Below are 20789 nucleotides of genomic sequence, written 5' to 3' on the forward strand. Positions count from 1 at the left end.
CATATAAAACTTTAAGTTCTGTGAAAATATATTTTTCATTGGTAGTTGATGTTAGTTAATGCATTTACTAATGCTAACAAATGAGAAATTATTATAGTTACCAAAGCTTTTAATGATTTATAAGCATTTTTTAATGATTTATTTTTCCATTAACTAACATGAATAATTTTTTCTAACACAAATTAATAAAGTAAAAAATATATTGTTAATATTTAATGTTATTTGTGAATTAACCAATGTTAAAAAACAACATTATTTAACTGTTGTTAATTTACATCATTAATAAATATATACCATTTAATGTTGATCAAAATCAATTCCAAAATGTGTTAATATATTATTAAATTTTAAAGTTTTATCTTTTGAACATGACTATTTTTCTAATATAAAAAATATTTTGTTCATTGTTAGTTCATTGTAAGTTCATACTATCAATGAAGAATTAACATGCTGTAAAAAATATATTTCATTGTTAGTTCATGTTAATTAATGCATTCCCTACTGTTAACAAATGAGACTTAATTATAAAGTGTTATCAAAACCTTTAATGCTTTATAAGCATTTTTTAAGGATTTTATTGAGATGTTTAAACAGACCCTCTCTCTCTCTCCCTCTCTCTCTCCCCCTCCACACTCACTGAACTCACACAGTCAGTCACCCACCCAGTCACCTACCGCAAACATTAGAAGCACAGAGACAGGAGAACTCTGATAGTTTTTAAATTTTCTCCTCCGCATAGTGTATTGTAAATTCATGAAATTAATCACATATCCTCAGACTGTATTGTTCTGTGTATGTAATTTTTTATGAAGTGTTTGGAAGCTGCTCTTAAAAGAAAAAAAGAAAAGAAAAGTTTTCTCTTTTTTACTGTAACTTTAATAAATTGCCATTAAATCATCGTTCAAGATATCCTAAATCCGTCCGCAATTTAGCATCTTCAGTATTTTGGCATCATAAGAAAAAATGTTTGGTGTGATTTCCGTGTTTCTGTTTGGAGGAGTATGAATTTGTTTACAGCCTGTTTAAAAACAAAACCCACATTAAAATAAATATAGCCGACTTCCTGTTGGTCGTAGCTAATGACTGTAAATTAGAAAGTTGTCCGGATTAATAAGAACAATTTATGTACCGAGTTTGGTGTCTGTAGCTATCATTATATATATATAAACATTAATAATTATATACCATTTAATGTTGATCAATATTAATTCCAAAATGTGTTAATATATTATTACATTTGAAAGTTTATCTTTTGAACATGACTATTTTTCTAACATTAAAAAGATTAATAAATGCTTTAAAAAAATTGTTCTTTGTTAGTTCATACTATCATGGAAGAATTAACATGATGTAAAAATATATTTTTCATTGTTAGTTCACGTTAATTAATGCATTTCCTAATGTTAAGAATTGAGACCTTATTTAATGATTTATAAGCATTTTTTAAAGATTTTAAAAAACAGACCCTCTCTCTCTTTCTCTCTCTCACCCAGCTCCTCAATCCACACAGTCACTCACACAGTCACTCACACCCCACCCCACCCCACCCCTCACTCAGCTGCAGGCTGACAGGGATCTCTCACTCAGAAGCAGTCTAAGAGCTCTCTGATAGTTTTTAAATTTTCTCCTAAGCATAGTGTATTGTAAATTCATGAAATTAATCACATATCCTCAGACTGTATTGTTCTGTGTATGTAATTTTTTATGAAGTGTTTGGAAGCTGCTCTTAAAAGATAAAAAAAAAAAAAAATTATCTTTTTTACTGTAACTTTAATAAATTGCCATTAAATCATCGTTCAAGATATCCTAAATCCGTCCGCAATTTAGCATCTTCAGTATTTTGGCATCATGATAAAAAATGTTTGGTGTGATTTCCGTGTTTCTGCTTGGAGGAGTATTAATTTGTTTACAGCCCGTTTTTAAAAAAAACCCACATTAAAATAAATATAGCCGACTTCCTGTTGGTCGTAGCTAATGACTGTAAATTAGAAAGTTGTCCGGATTAATTAGAACAATTTATGTACCGAGTTTGGTGTCTGTAGCTAAAACTAACCCCCTCATTTTTGACAAAAGGTGGCGCTATAGAGTGCCTCTTCCACGCCCGTTTATGAGCTTTTTCCAGTGTCTAACTATCATTAATACTGATATGTGTGTTGAGTTTCATGACATTCTAAACATGTTATCTGCCTCAAAATCACCAGAAACGAATTTTCAACTTTGACACGTTGCCATGGCAACATAATTTTAGATATCAATATTCCCTTCACAGTTTTACATCGGCCGTGTTTTGACATTATTCTGGTGAAGTTTGAAGCAAATCGAGGTAAAAGAAGATGCTGAATTCAAAGCATTTTGAAAACGACACACTTCCTGCAGCCAGTTGGTGGCGCTATAACTTTCAGTCATAATAGTCACATCTATCCGATCGGCATCATACAACGAACAAATCACTGAAGTTTGATCTACATCATACAATGTATGTGGACGTTATTAGGCATTTCCTGGGTCTCATTTTTCGCCATAACTTCATCGCCTCGCCACGGGCAAACCGTTCGACATATCAAAAATATCTTCGCAATTTAGCGTCCCCAATGTCTTGAGATCATGTTCACCTAGTTTGGTGGCAATCGTATGGAAATCCTCAGAGGAGTATATCAAATTCCAGAGCATGTGCTTTTTAAACAGCCCTGAATAGCCGACTTCCTGTTGGGCGGAGCCTAAGACATGCTGCACGGAAGTTGTTCGGCTCAATGAGTTCTATATGTGTACCGAGTTTCATATGAATACGTGCAAGTATGTGTGAGCTATACATCAAGTTTTCTGACAATTTTCCAGGGGGCGCCGTAGAGCCCATGTGCCACGCCCGGGTCCCAGCCTCAGCGGCGTCCTAATGGCCGCAGGTTCCAATGTGCGTGCCAATTTTCGAGAGTTTTCGGGCACGTTAAGGCCCCCAAAAGTGCCCGGATGATTGAAATAAAAAAAAAAAAAAAAAAAAAAAAAAAAAAAAAAAAAAATAATAATCCTTAGAAGAACAATAGGGCCCTGCGCCTTACTGGCTTGGGCCCTAATAATAATCCTTAGAAGAACAATAGGGCCCTGCGCCTTACTGGCTTGGGCCCTAAATATAGCTGCGAGCAGCGATGACGGGCCCAAGCCGTCAGCATATGCCACCCCGGTGGCATCGATAAAACGGTGCCCAGCGAGCACAAGCATCACAGTAACCCTCTGGCAGTTTGGTTTTAAGGGATACGGCAATTAAAGGGTTAATCCAAACCATCAACTCTGTGAAACACACACACACAGAACATATAAAACTTTAAGTTCTGTGAAAATATATTTTTCATTGGTAGTTGATGTTAGTTAATGCATTTACTAATGCTAACAAATGAGAAATTATTATAGTTACCAAAGCTTTTAATGATTTATAAGCATTTTTTAATGATTTATTTTTCCATTAACTAACATGAATAATTTTTTCTAACACAAATTAATAAAGTAAAAAATATATTGTTAATATTTAATGTTATTTGTGAATTAACCAATGTTAAAAAACAACATTATTTAACTGTTGTTAATTTACATCATTAATAAATATATACCATTTAATGTTGATCAAAATCAATTCCAAAATGTGTTAATATATTATTAAATTTTAAAGTTTTATCTTTTGAACATGACTATTTTTCTAATATAAAAAATATTTTGTTCATTGTTAGTTCATTGTAAGTTCATACTATCAATGAAGAATTAACATGCTGTAAAAAATATATTTCATTGTTAGTTCATGTTAATTAATGCATTCCCTACTGTTAACAAATGAGACTTAATTATAAAGTGTTATCAAAACCTTTAATGCTTTATAAGCATTTTTTAAGGATTTTATTGAGATGTTTAAACAGACCCTCTCTCTCTCTCCCTCTCTCTCTCCCCCTCCACACTCACTGAACTCACACAGTCAGTCACCCACCCAGTCACCTACCGCAAACATTAGAAGCACAGAGACAGGAGAACTCTGATAGTTTTTAAATTTTCTCCTCCGCATAGTGTATTGTAAATTCATGAAATTAATCACATATCCTCAGACTGTATTGTTCTGTGTATGTAATTTTTTATGAAGTGTTTGGAAGCTGCTCTTAAAAGAAAAAAAGAAAAGAAAAGTTTTCTCTTTTTTACTGTAACTTTAATAAATTGCCATTAAATCATCGTTCAAGATATCCTAAATCCGTCCGCAATTTAGCATCTTCAGTATTTTGGCATCATAAGAAAAAATGTTTGGTGTGATTTCCGTGTTTCTGTTTGGAGGAGCATGAATTTGTTTACAGCCTGTTTAAAAACAAAACCCACATTAAAATAAATATAGCCGACTTCCTGTTGGTCGTAGCTAATGACTGTAAATTAGAAAGTTGTCCGGATTAATAAGAACAATTTATGTACCGAGTTTGGTGTCTGTAGCTATCATTATATATATATAAACATTAATAATTATATACCATTTAATGTTGATCAATATTAATTCCAAAATGTGTTAATATATTATTACATTTTAAAGTTTATCTTTTGAACATGACTATTTTTCTAACATTAAAAAGATTAATAAATGCTTTAAAAAAATTGTTCTTTGTTAGTTCATACTATCATGGAAGAATTAACATGATGTAAAAATATATTTTTCATTGTTAGTTCACGTTAATTAATGCATTTCCTAATGTTAAGAATTGAGACCTTATTTAATGATTTATAAGCATTTTTTAAAGATTTTAAAAAACAGACCCTCTCTCTCTTTCTCTCTCTCACCCAGCTCCTCAATCCACACAGTCACTCACACAGTCACTCACACCCCACCCCACCCCACCCCTCACTCAGCTGCAGGCTGACAGGGATCTCTCACTCAGAAGCAGTCTAAGAGCTCTCTGATAGTTTTTAAATTTTCTCCTAAGCATAGTGTATTGTAAATTCATGAAATTAATCACATATCCTCAGACTGTATTGTTCTGTGTATGTAATTTTTTATGAAGTGTTTGGAAGCTGCTCTTAAAAGATAAAAAAAAAAAAAAATTATCTTTTTTACTGTAACTTTAATAAATTGCCATTAAATCATCGTTCAAGATATCCTAAATCCGTCCGCAATTTAGCATCTTCAGTATTTTGGCATCATGATAAAAAATGTTTGGTGTGATTTCCGTGTTTCTGCTTGGAGGAGTATTAATTTGTTTACAGCCCGTTTTTAAAAAAAACCCACATTAAAATAAATATAGCCGACTTCCTGTTGGTCGTAGCTAATGACTGTAAATTAGAAAATTGTCCGGATTAATAAGAACAATTTATGTACCGAGTTTGGTGTCTGTAGCTAAAACTAACCCCCTCATTTTTGACAAAAGGTGGCGCTATAGAGTGTCTCTTCCACGCCCGTTTATGAGCTTTTTCCAGTGTCTAACTATCATTAATACTGATATGTGTGTTGAGTTTCATGACATTCTAAACATGTTATCTGCCTCAAAATCACCAGAAACGAATTTTCAACTTTGACACGTTGCCATGGCAACATAATTTTAGATATCAATATTCCCTTCACAGTTTTACATCGGCCGTGTTTTGACATTATTCTGGTGAAGTTTGAAGCAAATCGAGGTAAAAGAAGATGCCGAATTCAAAGCATTTTGAAAACGACACACTTCCTGCAGCCAGTTGGTGGCGCTATAACTTTCAGTCATAATAGTCACATCTATCCGATCGGCATCATACAACGAACAAATCACTGAAGTTTGATATACATCATACAATGTATGTGGACGTTATTAGGCATTTCCTGGGTCTCATTTTTCGCCATAACTTCATCGCCTCGCCACGGGCAAACCGTTCGACATATCAAAAATATCTTCGCAATTTAGCGTCCCCAATGTCTTGAGATCATGTTCACCTAGTTTGGTGGCAATCGTATGGAAATCCTCAGAGGAGTATATCAAATTCCAGAGCATGCGCTTTTTAAACAGCCCTGAATAGCCGACTTCCTGTTGGGCGGAGCCTATGACATGCTGCGCGGAAGTTGTTCGGCTCAATGAGTTCTATATGTGTACCGAGTTTCATATGAATACGTGCAAGTATGTGTGAGCTATACATCAAGCTTTCTGACAATTTTCCAGGGGGCGCCGTAGAGCCCCTGTGCCACGCCCGGGTCCCAGCCTCAGCGGCGTCCTAATGGCCGCAGGTTCCAACGTGCGTGCCAATTTTCGAGAGTTTTCGGGCACGTTAAGGCCCCCAAAAGTGCCCGGATGATTGAAATAAAAAAAAAAAAAAAAAATAAAAAAAAAAAATAAAAAAAAAATAATAATCCTTAGAAGAACAATAGGGCCCTGCGCCTTACTGGCTTGGGCCCTAAATATTATACTGACCGCCGGTACATCTGTTCTGCCTGTAGATGGCGCCCATCTTTAAGTAATTGCACATCGTTGAAAAGGAATCGGATCATGTTTTCAGCTTTGTTCAGATCTGCTTCTATCTCAGACGCATGCTGGATAGGCTTTCCTGCACTCAGCAGACGTATGTCCTTCAATAAAAGTAAAAGATTATTATAGTGCTATTTGCTACAGGTTTTTCTTCTTGAAAGCTAACTGGGATTATTTAAAAGGCATAAAATGGGTTTATTTCTCACCGTTTGTAACAGTGTTTCCACCTGGTTGAGCTGTTCCTCACATAAACCTGACTCCATTTGCACCTTACTGACTATTCTCTTCAGACGCTCCAGCCTGTACATATAACAGACACACAAATACTCTTACACACTAAGCATAATTCACTGCAAGCATTCACAAAAGCCATGACTAATAATCCCAATAATGCTGAATCCCAGTACAGAGACAGTTTTCCCAGAACTGAGGCGCACAGAATCAGCTATTGATGTTAAAAGGTGCTTCTGTAACTTATCAGACTCATACACATTCTGCAGAGCAGCAGCGAGTCTGTCTTGAGACAAATCTTTTTAAAAGCGACGCCCTGTTTGCTTGTGCAAAACGCTATTTAATAACAATATGAAAAGTCATTTTAACAATTGGAATCTTTAAAGTAAGGCATTTGGAACAGAAAACTGAGGGGGAAAGTAAGTCAAATGAAAAATACATATTTACATATAAAGTGATAAGTGAAATTAAAGTTGAGTCCTTTCTCATTTGTTAATTCAGTAAAATATTATTATTGTTCAAGATCTGATAATTGTCAATTGGTATAGTTGAAGTTTATTTTTAGAGCAAGTCACTTCATTCTGCAGATCTTTATTTTTCTTGAAACGTGACTTAAATGAGGTGTAAACAATCTGTTTGATCAATGTATTCAAAACATTGGTCAAATCTGAGCACTGCAGCATCATACATTTTACTTCTTTAGTTCAATACTTTGTGACCTACGGTATAATCATTATTATTGTCAAATGCCCCTGTAAATAGTTCAGATTATTCAAATGAGTCATCATACAAACAAAGAATTTGTAAGAAATTTAACATAAGAAGTTAATCCGCGATTTCTCACCTTTCAAACTCTGAGCGCAACAGTTTCTCTCGTTCCAGAATGGCCACGTGCAGGCGGCCCCACTCTTTCTCCACATCGATGGGGTGGTAACTGGGGGGAACCTTGATCTCACCCGCCTGCACAGCACCCTGGTGACAAACAAACCCCAAACATAAAGTCATATCTTAGTGAAAACTGTACTACATGCTTGTTTAAAAGGCAATTTCTAAGTGTGGCAAATTTAATTTACCTCTAAAGACTTGTAAATGAGCTTGGAGCGATTTTTGTCAGTCTCCTTGGCTGGTAGTTCAGTCTCCTTGAACTTCAGAAACTGACGCCAGAGAACCTACAACAAAATAAGGAGGAGAAATGGTCATAACACAATCTTTTTTTCTTTTTCTTTTTTATTGTTTGGAATGTTTTTCCATAGTACATGCACAATCATTAAACCCATGGATCATGAGACTAACCTCAATTTCTTCATAGCTGGAGGGGAACTTGCGTTCCTCAAAAACGATAATGTGACGTCTGATCCACTGGAGTAACATGGCCACCAGCTCATAATATTCCTGCCAGCGCAACTCCAATTCCTGTGCACGTCGATAAAAATGTATTTCACTGAATACAAACCATCTCAATGGGTCATGCCTGTATGATTAATTATACTTTCAAAACACTCACATTGGCCTTGACTCCATCACGAACGTCAGGAACTCTTGGCATAACATCATACAAAGAGGACACATATGTGATGATGGACTTCTCGTCTGGGTGTGGCACGTCCACATCTGCAGAAAGAGAAAACAAACTACTATCAATATGTACAGTACACTATTGTACAAATGTTTGCTAACCACGGCTGCAATTATTTGATTAAAAAAATACAGTAAAGCAATAATATAGTGAAATATTATTACAACTTAGAATAACTGTTTTCTAATTTAATATATTCTAAATTGCAACTTGGCAAAGCTGAATTTTCAGCAGCCATTACTCCAGTGTCACATGATCCTTCAGAAATTATTCCCATATGCTGATTCGGTGCTCAAGAAACATTTCTTATTATGATCAATGTCGAAAGCAGTTGTGCTGCTTAATATTTTTGTGGAAATCATAATTATTTTTCAGGATTCCTTGATGAATAAAAAGTTCTAAGAACAGAATTTATTTGAAATAAAAAAAATTGTATAAACTGTTACCTTTGATTAGTTGAATGCATCCTTACCAAATAAAAGTATGAAGTTATTTACAAAAACCTTTTAGTAAAAATTTTACTAAACCCTCAATTTTAAACAGTAGTGTACATTACTCAACATCATAAAAGTAAAATCACTATTAGATAATTATTAGTACTCTTATGCAGGCATTAAAAATATTTTACAAATCCATTAAATCCTCTAGGATCAACGAAAGTCAAGAATGAAAAATAAATTCCTTGAAGGAAAATCCAGAGGGATGTTTTTACCCTCAGGATCCAGCAGGCGTGTGACGCCCAAGTCTCTTTCCGCTACGCTGAAAGCCTGCTCCAGATTCTCCAGGTTGGTCTGTCTGTACACTTTATTCATGTCAATCAAATTTGGTCTACAACAAAAGACAGGAGACACAGAATGCAGTTACAAGAAAATATAAAGATTGCACACACTTTATTTCAGTGCATTGATTACATAATACATCATGCACCAAAACATAAACTGTCTGTTTATAACTTAATTTGAACACGGAGACTACTCATTTTGTTAAATATTTTGCATTTTATTGACTGCGATGTTTAAAGAAATAATTTCTCTGTTAGCAAACAAAAATCCCATAGGTATGAACTGTGAAATTTCCCTAAGATCTCATTTGAACGCACACTGCTTGGCCAAACCTGCAGGCTATGTAAACATCTGTGCCAGTATCTGGGCAGGTGAAGGCAAGATTGATAGCTCTTCACAGGATTTGAAAAAAGCCTGTCTTATGTGACTAAGTACTCACTCAACAGCAATCACTGCAAGGTTCCAAAAACAATTACAGTAAAATACTACGTGCGCACACAAGCAGCCTGTTAACTACATGAAAACCTGAGCAAGTTCAACAAAACTAAATCTTATAGCAAATAACAACCCTAAATTACCAAATCAGTTGACTAAATTGTCAATGAAATTCCAAAAGCTACAATGACAAAGGCAGCACTGCTTTGCTTGCTTTTTTCCAAAATATGTTAAATGAAAGAAAAAAAAATCATCCATACGACGCATTGACTGTCTGTGTGAGCAGGTAGCACTGCTGGCCCCAGGGAAGCTCGGCATCTGAGACGAACACCTTTCTGTAAGAAAACCCATCTCTACTTAGGGTGGAGAGCCTTTGCTGCATGCCATGTTCAAGATCTCCGCTCTGGGATCCACCACTAGAGCAGGCACCATTGCTGATGGACCCCTGGCCCGAATCGAATGAAGCCTCTGATGGTACATCTTCACACAGCATGACCACCCGGTCCTCCAGGTCACTGACAGATCCGTGACTGGACGAGGTGCTGCGACTCTTCCTGGAGCGTAACTTCCTCTTGAGACTGAACATTTTGTTGGATTGAATGTATCAAAATCCTATTCTTTTAAACGTGTGCAATCACACATGGTGCAGATGGGTATTCTTGTCCAATGAAAAGCAAGTTCCAGTCAATGGTTAGCAGTCTCAGTCCTTAGAAATACCACACTCCATCTTATATCACTCATCAAGCGTTGAGAGCTTCACCTTTACTGCTGCTGTCACAACATACTAATCCGTTCATCGAGTTGCCAGTGAGAGAAGACGAACTGCTTCTTATTTGCTCAAATCTCAAGAGTCATCTGCGTCAGATAGCGTAGGGTGAACCTGAGCTATGCAGCAACATGCTGAATGATAAAAACACACCCTCTGGGGATTCTTTCAGATTCAACACGCCCTCATTACTGGATTCTGGTTTCAAACTTTTTTCACAAGTGTCAATTCGAGCATACTTGAACTTAATCCTGCAAATTCTGACGTAAACCAAGGTGAATTTGTTGTGGTTGAGAGATATTTGTATGAAGTCTGTAATGGGTCAGTGGCTCTAAGGTTATTGCATGACAGTTTCTTGAGTCCCATGTGTGAGAGCAAATTGTGCTCTTGAAGGTTTAAACAGGTCTTTACTTAAACCTTTAAGTATGGCATGGCAGATCTTGTTTCCTGTCAAATATCACTTGGTAAAAGCCAGGAATTAGTACATAAATTATAGACCCGACAAGGGGCAAAATGGGTCTGTGTTTGACACGGCAAATACAGCCAGCAAGTCTGGAGATGAACTTCATAAACAGCCTGGAGATACAAGGGAATGTCAACTATTTCTCACTTCTCAGGTGCCAAGATTACCTAATAAACAATTTTATTTATTTTTTTCACAAAAATCTGGCTTTTTTTCATTAGCACCATTGAGAATGAGTTCTAACAGCTAAGACAATAATTTTTACAATAAGTTTTTACCTGTGTTTATGGATGACAGCATTGAAGATCTTGCCATCTCTCCAGCTGGTGGTGAAATTATCACACCGCAGACCATGGTAGCCCTCCACCATCCGTTGAGACCACAAGAGCAGCTTCTCCTTGGCAGTCATATCATCTGACTGACCATTCACCTGGATATCAGAGATCTGATGGAGCCAAGACAGACAGTGAAACGGTCAGGAAAGTAGAATCAGAGTCTGAGCTAGCATTTATCCTAGTTATTGTATAGTAACCACAATTTAACCATGGTGACTGCAGTAATGGACCACATAAAAATGACAAGGTACCAAGAAGACAAGAATAAAATTCTGCATTATTTTATAAAGAAATAATAGACTAAACATATTTAGAAATGATAATTTCAACTGTCAAAGTAAAACAAAAAATGAAGTAGAATCAATGTTACTCAGAAAACAGGATACAGGAGGTTTAACGCATTCTAAATACTTCTGCTTAATGTTACACTGTTAGATATGCAAAAGAAATCTCTCCTATCTCTTGCTCTGGCTACTGTGTATAGACCGCCAGGGCCATATAGAGATTTCCTAAAAGAATTTGCAGATTTCCTCTCAGATCTATTGGTTAATGATGATAAACTGCTAATTGTCGGAGATTTTAACATTCACGTTGATAATACAAATGATGCGTTAGGACTTGCGTTTACTGACCTAATAAACTCTTTTGGAGTCAAGCAAAACGTCACCAGGCCCACTCATCTTTTTAATCATACGTTAGATTTAATTATATTGCATGGAATTGATCTTACCGATATAGATATAGTGATGATGTTACTGATCATTTCCTTGTATCGTGCATGCTGCATATTACTGATATTAATTATATGGCTCTGCGTTATCGTCCGGGCAGAACTATTGTTCCAGCCACCAAAGACAGATTCACAAATAACCTCCCTGATTTATCTCAACTGCTCTGTGTACCCATAAATACACATGAACTAGATGAAATGACTAGCAACATGGGCACTATCTTCTCTAATACATTAGAAGCTGTTGCCCCCCTCAAATTGAAAAAGGTTAGGGAAAAACGTACTGCGCCATGGTACAACAGTTATACCCATTCTCTCAAGAAAGAAACTCGTAATCTTGAGCGCAAATGGAGAAAAACTAACTTGGAAGTTTTTAGAATTGCGTGGAAAAACAGTATGTCCAGCTATAGACAGGCTCTAAAAGCTGCCAGGGCAGAGCATATCCGCAAACTCATAGATGATAACCAAAACAATCCAAGGTTCTTATTTAGCACAGTGGCTAGACTAACAAATAAACAGACACCACTCGATCTAAATATTCCCTCACAGTTTAATAGTAATGACTTTATGAATTTCTTTACTGATAAAATAGATAACATCAGAAATACAATATCAAATGTAGATTCTACTGCGTCTGGTATTTCAGCTTCATTCATCGCACCCAAAGAAAAACTGCAGTGCTTTAAAACTATAGGACAGGAAGAGCTAAATAAACTTATCAGTGAATCTAAACCAACAACATGTTTATTAGATCCTGTACCCACTAAACTACTGAAAGAGTTGTTACCTGTAGCAGAAGAACCGCTTCTCAATATTATTAACTCGTTATCTTTAGGTCACGTCCCAAAACCATTCAAGCTGGTGTTATTAAGCCTCTTATTAAGAAACCACAACTAGATTCTAATGAACTGGCAAATTACAGACCCATTTCAAATCTTCCGTTTATGTCTAAAATTTTAGAAAAAGTTGTGTCTGCTCAATTGTGCTCCTTCTTGCAAAAAAATGATCTCTATGAAGAATTTCAGTCAGGTTTCAGGCCTCACCATAGCACAGAGCCTGCACTTGTTAAAATTACAAATGACTTGCTTCTTGCTTCAGATCAAGGCTGCATCTCATTGCTAGTATTACTTGATCGTAGTGCTGCGTTCGACACTATAGACCATGATATACTCATAGATCGATTACAAAACTATACTGGTATTCAAGGGCAGGCTTTAAGATGGTTTAGATCCTACCTGTTCAGATAAGACAGAGATATTACTTATTGGACCAAAAAAACAGTACACAGAATCTCTTGGATTACAATTTGCAACTAGACGGATGTACTGTTACGTCCTCTAAAGTAAAAAATCTGGGTGTTATATTAGACAGCAACTTGTCCTTTGAAAATCATATTTCCCATGTTACAAAAACAGCATTCTTCCATCTTAGAAACATTGCCAAGCATCCAAACATGCTACCTGTTTCTGATGCAGAAAAGCTAGTTCATGCATTCATGACCTCTAGACTGGACTATTGTAATGCACTGCTAGCTGGTTGTCCTGCATCTTCAATAAACAAGCTCCAGATAGTCCAAAATGCAGCAGCTAGAGTTCTTACCAGGTCAAGAAAATATGATCATATTACCCCAATTTTACAGTCTCTGCACTGGCTACCTATTAAGTTCCGTATCATTTACAAAATATTATTACTTGCCTATAAGGCCCTAAATGGTTTAGCTCCTGCATACCTAACTTGTATTCTACCACGCTACAATCCAACCCGCTCCCTAAAGTCGCAAAACTCTGGACTTTTGGTAGTGCCTAGGATAGCAAAGTCCACTAAAGGAGGTAGAGCTTTTTCACATTTGGCTCCCAAACTCTGGAATAGCCTTCCTGATAACGTTCGGTGTTCAGATACACTTTCTCTGTTTAAATCTAGATTAAAGACACATCTCTTTAGCCAAGCATTCACATAATGCATCTTATAATCTTGTACTGCAGTTATATCTGATCAAATGTACATTATTATTATTCTTTAGCTTGGGTTGAACAAATCATTTTTGCTTAGATGGAACAGCAGCTACGCTAATTATGTCTCTATTTGTTTCTCTCTTTCTGCCACGGGATTAACATCCCATGGTAACTAGGAATGACAGAAGCTTCAGTCTGGATCCAACCCTTAAATGATCTGAGATGACCGAACACCTGAGAAAAGATGATGCCAACCCCTCAGAGGACCTCAGAGGATGCCAATGCTCAGACAACATACAGAATTACCAAATTTTGCCATAAGTTAAATATATTAAGGTTCTGCAATATATAAATAGATCGCGGAAACTTAAATTCCTGTAGAGCTGCTTTGCAACGATTTGTATTGTAAAAAGCGCTATACAAATAAACTTGAATTGAATCGAATTAAATATGGTTTCAATAAAACAAATAATGTATTATAAAACATATTAGCTGAAATATATTAAGAAACTAAATATTATCTAATCGTAAACTAAAGTTAAATATGTAAAAAAGAAAGAAAAGTAAAATCAATGAGAATGTGGTTTTAATAAAAGGCAGCGGCTAATTGCACTAAGTGTAAATAGTGATGGATGCTATTTATTAGTGATTAGTGCAAATGGCATATATTTTTTAGCGATAGATCTATTCTGTCTAGCAATGAATGCTATTTACACCAAGTGAAAACAGCAGTATTTTTTTTAAATGAAAATCTGTGAAGCAAAACCAAAGAGAGCATATTAAAAAACTAATAAGAATGTGTCTGCTCCGAGCAAGTAGAGCACAACCATTGCTACACCAGACCTGGAAGTGAAGGATGATGGTCCATATAAGCCCGAGGGTCAGTTTTGGATTTCCATCCGCAATGTCGTCATTTCTGATGTTTACCAGTTTCACCTGTCAAACAATGACATCTTTGTTAACCAGTGAAATCTTATAAGACCAGAAGTCCATAGACCCCTGTGGGTCTGTAAAGGTACTGCAGGAGGTAAATGTAAAAGAAATATGAAGCAAACAAAGAATTACAATTTTAAACATTAAATATTGATCAGTAATGCAACAGTATTAGTTAATATTTTTGATGAAATGTTATCATAACTTATGACCAAGAAAAAGTAGCTTTTTTGTATTTTATTAACATTTTATTTTATTTAGATTTTTTTGTATTATATCCCTGATTATCAAAAGTAAAATCAAGGGTAAAAAAAAACCAAAAACAAAACGGCTTATGAGGTGTTCGGTTCACTGTACCTGTCTATGTTTGAGGAAGTCCAGTGCGATCTGTACATTCTGTAGTTTGTGAAAGCGCATGCGACCCTTCTCTCTGGGCTGGAAAAAAATAAAAAGAGAGATTAACAAAGAGAAAGATCTAAAAAAAAATTAAATACGGTTATGAAAAGGCAGAGATTACAGATGTACTGAATGATAAAAATTGCATTAACTAAACATACAAAACAATGACTAAAGTAGGAATGCCACAACAGAGAAATATTGTCTTTTCTGTTAAAAACAACAAAAAAACTAAAATACATTAAATGACACCAAAAGGTGAAACCAAACATCCAAACATTTTATTGTACAGTAAAAATTGGAAAACACTTTAGCGCTTTTGAAATGCATAAAAAATACTATTTAAATTCGGAAAAAACTAATTTACCAATATCAACCTACAAAAAAAGTACCTAAAGAAAATCAAGAATAAGCAAATTCACTTTTCTTTGTAATATTTTCCATATTTCATGGAAAAAACAATGCATTATGTTAAAAAATGCAGAAACTATACCCTAAATATTATAACCTTATTAATTTGAAACCCAAGGACCAGAGATCTTCCAGCTTCATTAGCTATAATCTATTACCTGAACATACACCAAATACACCACTATGCCAAGATGTGGACAAAATGCACCAGCATACAATAAGAACATGCAATGACATTGTCAATCAGTCATCACAATAAATAGCCAATCAAAAGCTAAGCTGTCCCATAAGCCAGGCTCTTATTGGCTTGCAGTGCATGATGTCACTTAGGTTCTTAATGGATCCCATGTCTGTAAACATGAGAAGACATGAATCAATGAAGAACTAAAACGAATGTTTAATTCTAAACTAATATACATTACGCCAAAATCCTGAAAGCCTGCAGTAAATGGTTCCCTGACAGTGAATGCAGTGCATTCCAAAACATTCCATCAAAAAAAAAAAAAAAAAAAAAAAAAAAAACCCTACAAACATTTAAATAACCACCCTGAGAAATAGTAGCATAATCTAATTAAATTTTTAATTAAATATTTTTGTGAACATGGGGGGAGGACGGCACCGTGGACAAGCGACATCATGCACAACACATTTCCCCTGGCAGTGACACATGCCACACCCCTTTCCGGGGAGGCGAACCGGAAATTTTCAGACCCAACTCACCAACCGCGAATTCCTGACAACGTCTCGCTCCCTCGGCTACCACAGCAAGAGCATCGCAAGAGAAGAGGCAAAGGCAAAGGGGTCAAGGTCAGGGCAGAGGTGAGCAAACAGGAAGTTGAAAAAGGAATGGTCAAGGGGGGTCAAACCGGGCGGAGTTGAAACTGAGGCAGAAAATGTCAGATTGTTAATGTGTTAAAGGAGTGAGACGCAGTGCAAGAGAGATACAGTCATAGTGGAAGCGCTCAAAAGGACGGGGAGATGTGAGGAGACATTCGTTCCTACTGACACATTTCTGTATGTGTGGTTACGTCCACTGCTCATACAGATCTGAATGTCACATGTCAACCACTGATGCATGCAAAACAAATCAGAGGGACACAACTTTGAGGGTGTTAAACTGAAGAACTATCCAATCAGATGCAGATTACAAGGGGAACTTTACTCAAACGTAAACTACAAGGTCTATAAAGCAAAAGAGGACACAGAAAGAGGAGGGGCTTATGTTAAGGGAGCAGATCCAGGTAGAGAGACTTAGCCTTGCAAAAGCAGAATTTCAAATTGATGTTTGGAAGTAGGTTTTGATTAGGGTTGTGGATGGAAAATCTGATCCCACATTAGGATGAACTTACCAGTGTCTCTCCAGAGAGCACCTCCAGCAGCGAGATGAGTTTGAGTCCATCTCTGAGATCCTCGTACAGGTCTGTGATGTGTTGCTGGGACTGAATAAAACAGGAAATCATCATTACAAATTATGAAAACTGTGGAAAGTGGAAGACTACATGTTCAAGACAATATGATGCTACTTAATACCGCAGTTCTCCACATGAATTGATTATAATGGGTTGATTGTGACATCAAGAGGGCAAATATTTTTACATAATGACAGCAAAAGTGTATAATTGACATAAAAGGCAACCACTAGTTTTATGTCTTTTGCAATACATGGCACAATTTTAATTAATTTTACTATACATTAAAGTGAATAAATAATACACTATTATTCATAAGTTTGGGGTTTGAAAAATAAATTATATTATTCCGCAATTAAACTGATCAAAAATGACAGTAAAGACATTTATAATGGTACAAAATATTTCAGTTTCAAATAAAAGCTATTCTTCTTTCATCCAAAAATCCTGAAAAAAATGCATCACGGTTTGCATGAAAACATTAAGCAGCACAACTCTTTTAAACATTAATAATAAGAAGAAATGTGTCACTGATGACTGGAGTAATGGCTGCTAAATCAGATTTGCCATCACAAGAAAACTATTATTTTTGATTGTAATAATATTTCACAATATTACGTTTTTTTTTTTTTTACTGCATTTTTGATCAGTTAAATGCAGCCTTTAATTGCAAACTTGTTTTAAAAACATTACACGTCTGAATGGTAGTGAATTTAAAATTTAATTTTATGTCAACATTTAATTTACCTAAGTAAAGACTCTTTTTGGAAGTTCGTTTTCAGTTCTTAGTTTGTTGTGCATCTATTTTCGTCACTTCAGTTCAGATATTTGCAGTGACTAAACCAGAGATTCCCTACTGGCAAAAAAGAATGGTTCTGAAACCCTAAAAATATGTTTTGTAAGCATTAAAACTACAAACAGAACACACAAACCACAAATATTATGATGCTGTGAAAAATAAGGGCCAAGGTCATTTGAAGTGACTTTTCTCACAAAAACTGTTCACACTGAGAGCTTTCTATATACGGCTCAGTTTACAATGCGGGAACTAACATCATAAATCTATTAGAAATCACCTTGGGATTTTAATAATTACAAAAATGTCTCGTGAAAGTGAAGTTAGTTGGTTCTATGCAATAAAAACCATACATTGATTGTGGGCCACTGTATGATACTATATTTACTGTTGATAAAGAAAAAAATCTGGAGACTGAAGCAGTAAGCACAGAAAGTACTAAAGGAGACAGAAAACACAAGTGTTAACATCTCCAGTGTTAAAAACGTAGAAAACTGCATTTCATGCAAGGAAGGCAGGGGAGCCTGTATGTTAGCTCTAGGTGCAGATGTAGGAAGCTACGGTGCATGTGAAACCCATGCAGTAATAACAGAAGTCACTCTGCAAAGGTGTGATCACAGACACCACCTACCTCTGCCTTCCAGTGCTGACAGAGAAAGATGGAGGAAAGGATGGAACATGGAGAGATAAAAAAGAGAAAGGTTGGAACAGTTGGGAAATACAACGAGAACTGTATGACAGAAAGAGAGCGAGAGACACACAGACAGATATAACAGTGAAATGAACACAGATGACACATACAGTGTTTGCATGATGGCGTGAGTATATAATTTAAATATTTCATACATTGCATCAAATCTTTGAATAGACCTTTGCATGTATAAACAAGTCTGCTGATGACAGAACCTGTCAGAAATATATTTGTTTAGTTTTAATATTCAAACATGAAGCAACATATCAAATATGACAGAGCACAGCACACGTGGCATAACATCAATATTAAATTGTCTTTTGTTTTTAATGCAAAGCTATTATTAAGTCTAAAATAGCAATGAAACCATCGTTTTGGGAACTCATTCTTAATAAATCTTTTTTAATCTTAGGGCTGCTGTTCTCTGTGCCTAGTTTAAAATGAGAGACAGTAAGGTTTTGCTGGCGTCCAGGTTTCCATCCCAAACGGCTGCATCCAGATGAGGATTACCTTACAGCAAACGAACAACCCACAGCAAAGCCTCTGAGTCACTGGATCTGAACTGCAGACCACTGAATAAACCCTATGCATCCTTGAAGGAAGGAAAATCAGTTTAACGTCTAACACAATCCAAAAACTAACACAAATTTAGTGCTGAAATAACTTATAAAAATTATTTAATAATTATTTTAATTTAATGAATTAAATTATTCTCAATTTAATTTAATAATAATTATTTTTTTAAACAGCCTAAAGAATATTGAAGGTAAGAAGTGTAATTTTAAAGATCCTCTAGATACTAGTTAGTTAAACTGGAAATTCATTTGAAAGACAATTCACAATTTGGGGTGGAATTTTGGAATATGTTTTGAAACACTTTCTCTTCAACTGTTCGTGAAAGGGGGCGCCTGTGGACCAGACTGCTGGAAGAAATCCAAGCGGCACCAAGAAAGCAATCTGTTTCTTTGGGGATATAAAATGAGACCAGATGTTGATGACTCATCTTCGCATACCCATAAATAAATAAGCTGCACCTTTCAGCAGTGCAGTGTGCTGGGTGTGTACAGGACGATTATTCAGCCATCATGATCTCCACAGCAGTAGCAGTTACACACACTCGCCATATGTTTTCACATACGGGTTAGACAAACAAACACTGTACTGTCCTTCCCATTCTCTCTCTCACACACTCCTATCATTTCCACTCTTGCACTTTAAGCGTCATGCGCTGTTATTTTCCATGTAATTACAGACAAATAACTATGTTCTCTGTTCAGTTTTAGTATGTGCCTTGTTTCCAATCAAGCAGCTGTCACCACAGTCATTTGTAGTTACTGCACCAGTCATCTTCAAAATAAGTCCTTGAGATAATGGGTTGACAAAGTGGCCATTGGTGAAGGGCAAAACTGAGATATTTGACACTCTGTAACCGTGTGGTTACAAGCACCTGCATGTGTATTACTGTTGAATTAACAGCAAATGTATGGATTCTGTATGGATGGTAATACCTTCATCAGATGCTTGTTCACCCATTTTGTGAAGGTCTTTTTCTGTACTCGATCCCGTTCATCTGTAAAACACAAAGACACAATATTTAGTTAAATCTGAGAGACACATTAGAAACCAGTGAATGTTATATAACATACTAATGGAAACTTTTAAACTGAAGTATAGCTATCTTCTTAGATAATAGTGCTCTGTGTGGTTTTTATAGTGCACTTTATGAGGTTCCACATAGTGATGATTTTAGAGAAGCAAAAGCTTAGAGGAATTAGCATAGGTTTTGCATCATATTTCTTTGTGATCAACATATTTGCATGTGATTTTATTAAAGAAACACTTTTATGCTTTTATTCAGCAATGTTGCTTTAAATAGACTTACATCGTTAAAAAATATTTTATTTTTCAACTGCTTTCAACATTGATAATAAGAAGAAATGTTTATTGAGCAGCAAATGAGCATATTGGAATGATTTCTGAAGGCTCATGTGACACTGAAGACTGGAGTAATGATGCTGAAAATTCAGCTTTGCCATCATAGGAATAAATTACATTTCAAAACATATTAGTTCTTTTAAATTTAAATAATATTTTACATTTAAATACATTTTACATTTAAGCCTTCAAACGCATTAAAAAAATAATATTACCGACCCCAATCTTTTAAACAATAAAGACATTTAAAACAGTTTCCTCAATGGTATTTATCATGACCCAAAATTGTGTAGTGATTGGGTGGGCCCACGTTATGAACATGCTGTGCATATCTTAGAGACAACACAGCGTAAACTAGCGGTCTATATCTGCTCATCGGAGCACTCAGAAAACATACCACTGGTGAAAGTCAACTGACTGGCTCTTTTTAACTGACTTAATTTGAAAGTTTTTCAGTTCTTAGTTTGTGCATCTATTTTCTTTACTTGAGTTCAGATATTTGCAG

General features: G+C 35.7%; 1 protein-coding gene across 5 annotated transcripts in view; it reads right to left on the minus strand.

The window, feature by feature from the left end:
- Window positions 1–20789, minus strand: part of LOC306847529 (plectin-like) — a gene marked incomplete at its 5' end in the record, with an annotated part of 107594 nt that overhangs the window by 25547 nt on the left and 61258 nt on the right. For all 5 annotated transcript variants that reach the window (XM_079381499.1, XM_079381498.1, XM_079381502.1 and 2 more), the window contains 12 exons: window positions 6390–6544; window positions 6650–6743; window positions 7519–7646; window positions 7748–7843; window positions 7968–8087; window positions 8179–8285; window positions 8963–9078; window positions 10975–11141; window positions 14557–14649; window positions 15004–15081; window positions 16803–16892; window positions 19858–19919. In XM_079381499.1, coding sequence (XP_079237625.1) covers window positions 6390–6544; window positions 6650–6743; window positions 7519–7646; window positions 7748–7843; window positions 7968–8087; window positions 8179–8285; window positions 8963–9078; window positions 10975–11141; window positions 14557–14649; window positions 15004–15081; window positions 16803–16892; window positions 19858–19919 — 1306 coding nt within the window. The remainder of the gene's footprint in view (window positions 1–6389; window positions 6545–6649; window positions 6744–7518; window positions 7647–7747; window positions 7844–7967; window positions 8088–8178; window positions 8286–8962; window positions 9079–10974; window positions 11142–14556; window positions 14650–15003; window positions 15082–16802; window positions 16893–19857; window positions 19920–20789) is intronic.

The sequence above is a fragment of the Barbus barbus genome (assembly GCF_936440315.1).
Source record: "Barbus barbus genome assembly, chromosome: 27".
In the NCBI taxonomy this organism is placed as follows: domain Eukaryota; kingdom Metazoa; phylum Chordata; class Actinopteri; order Cypriniformes; family Cyprinidae; genus Barbus; species Barbus barbus.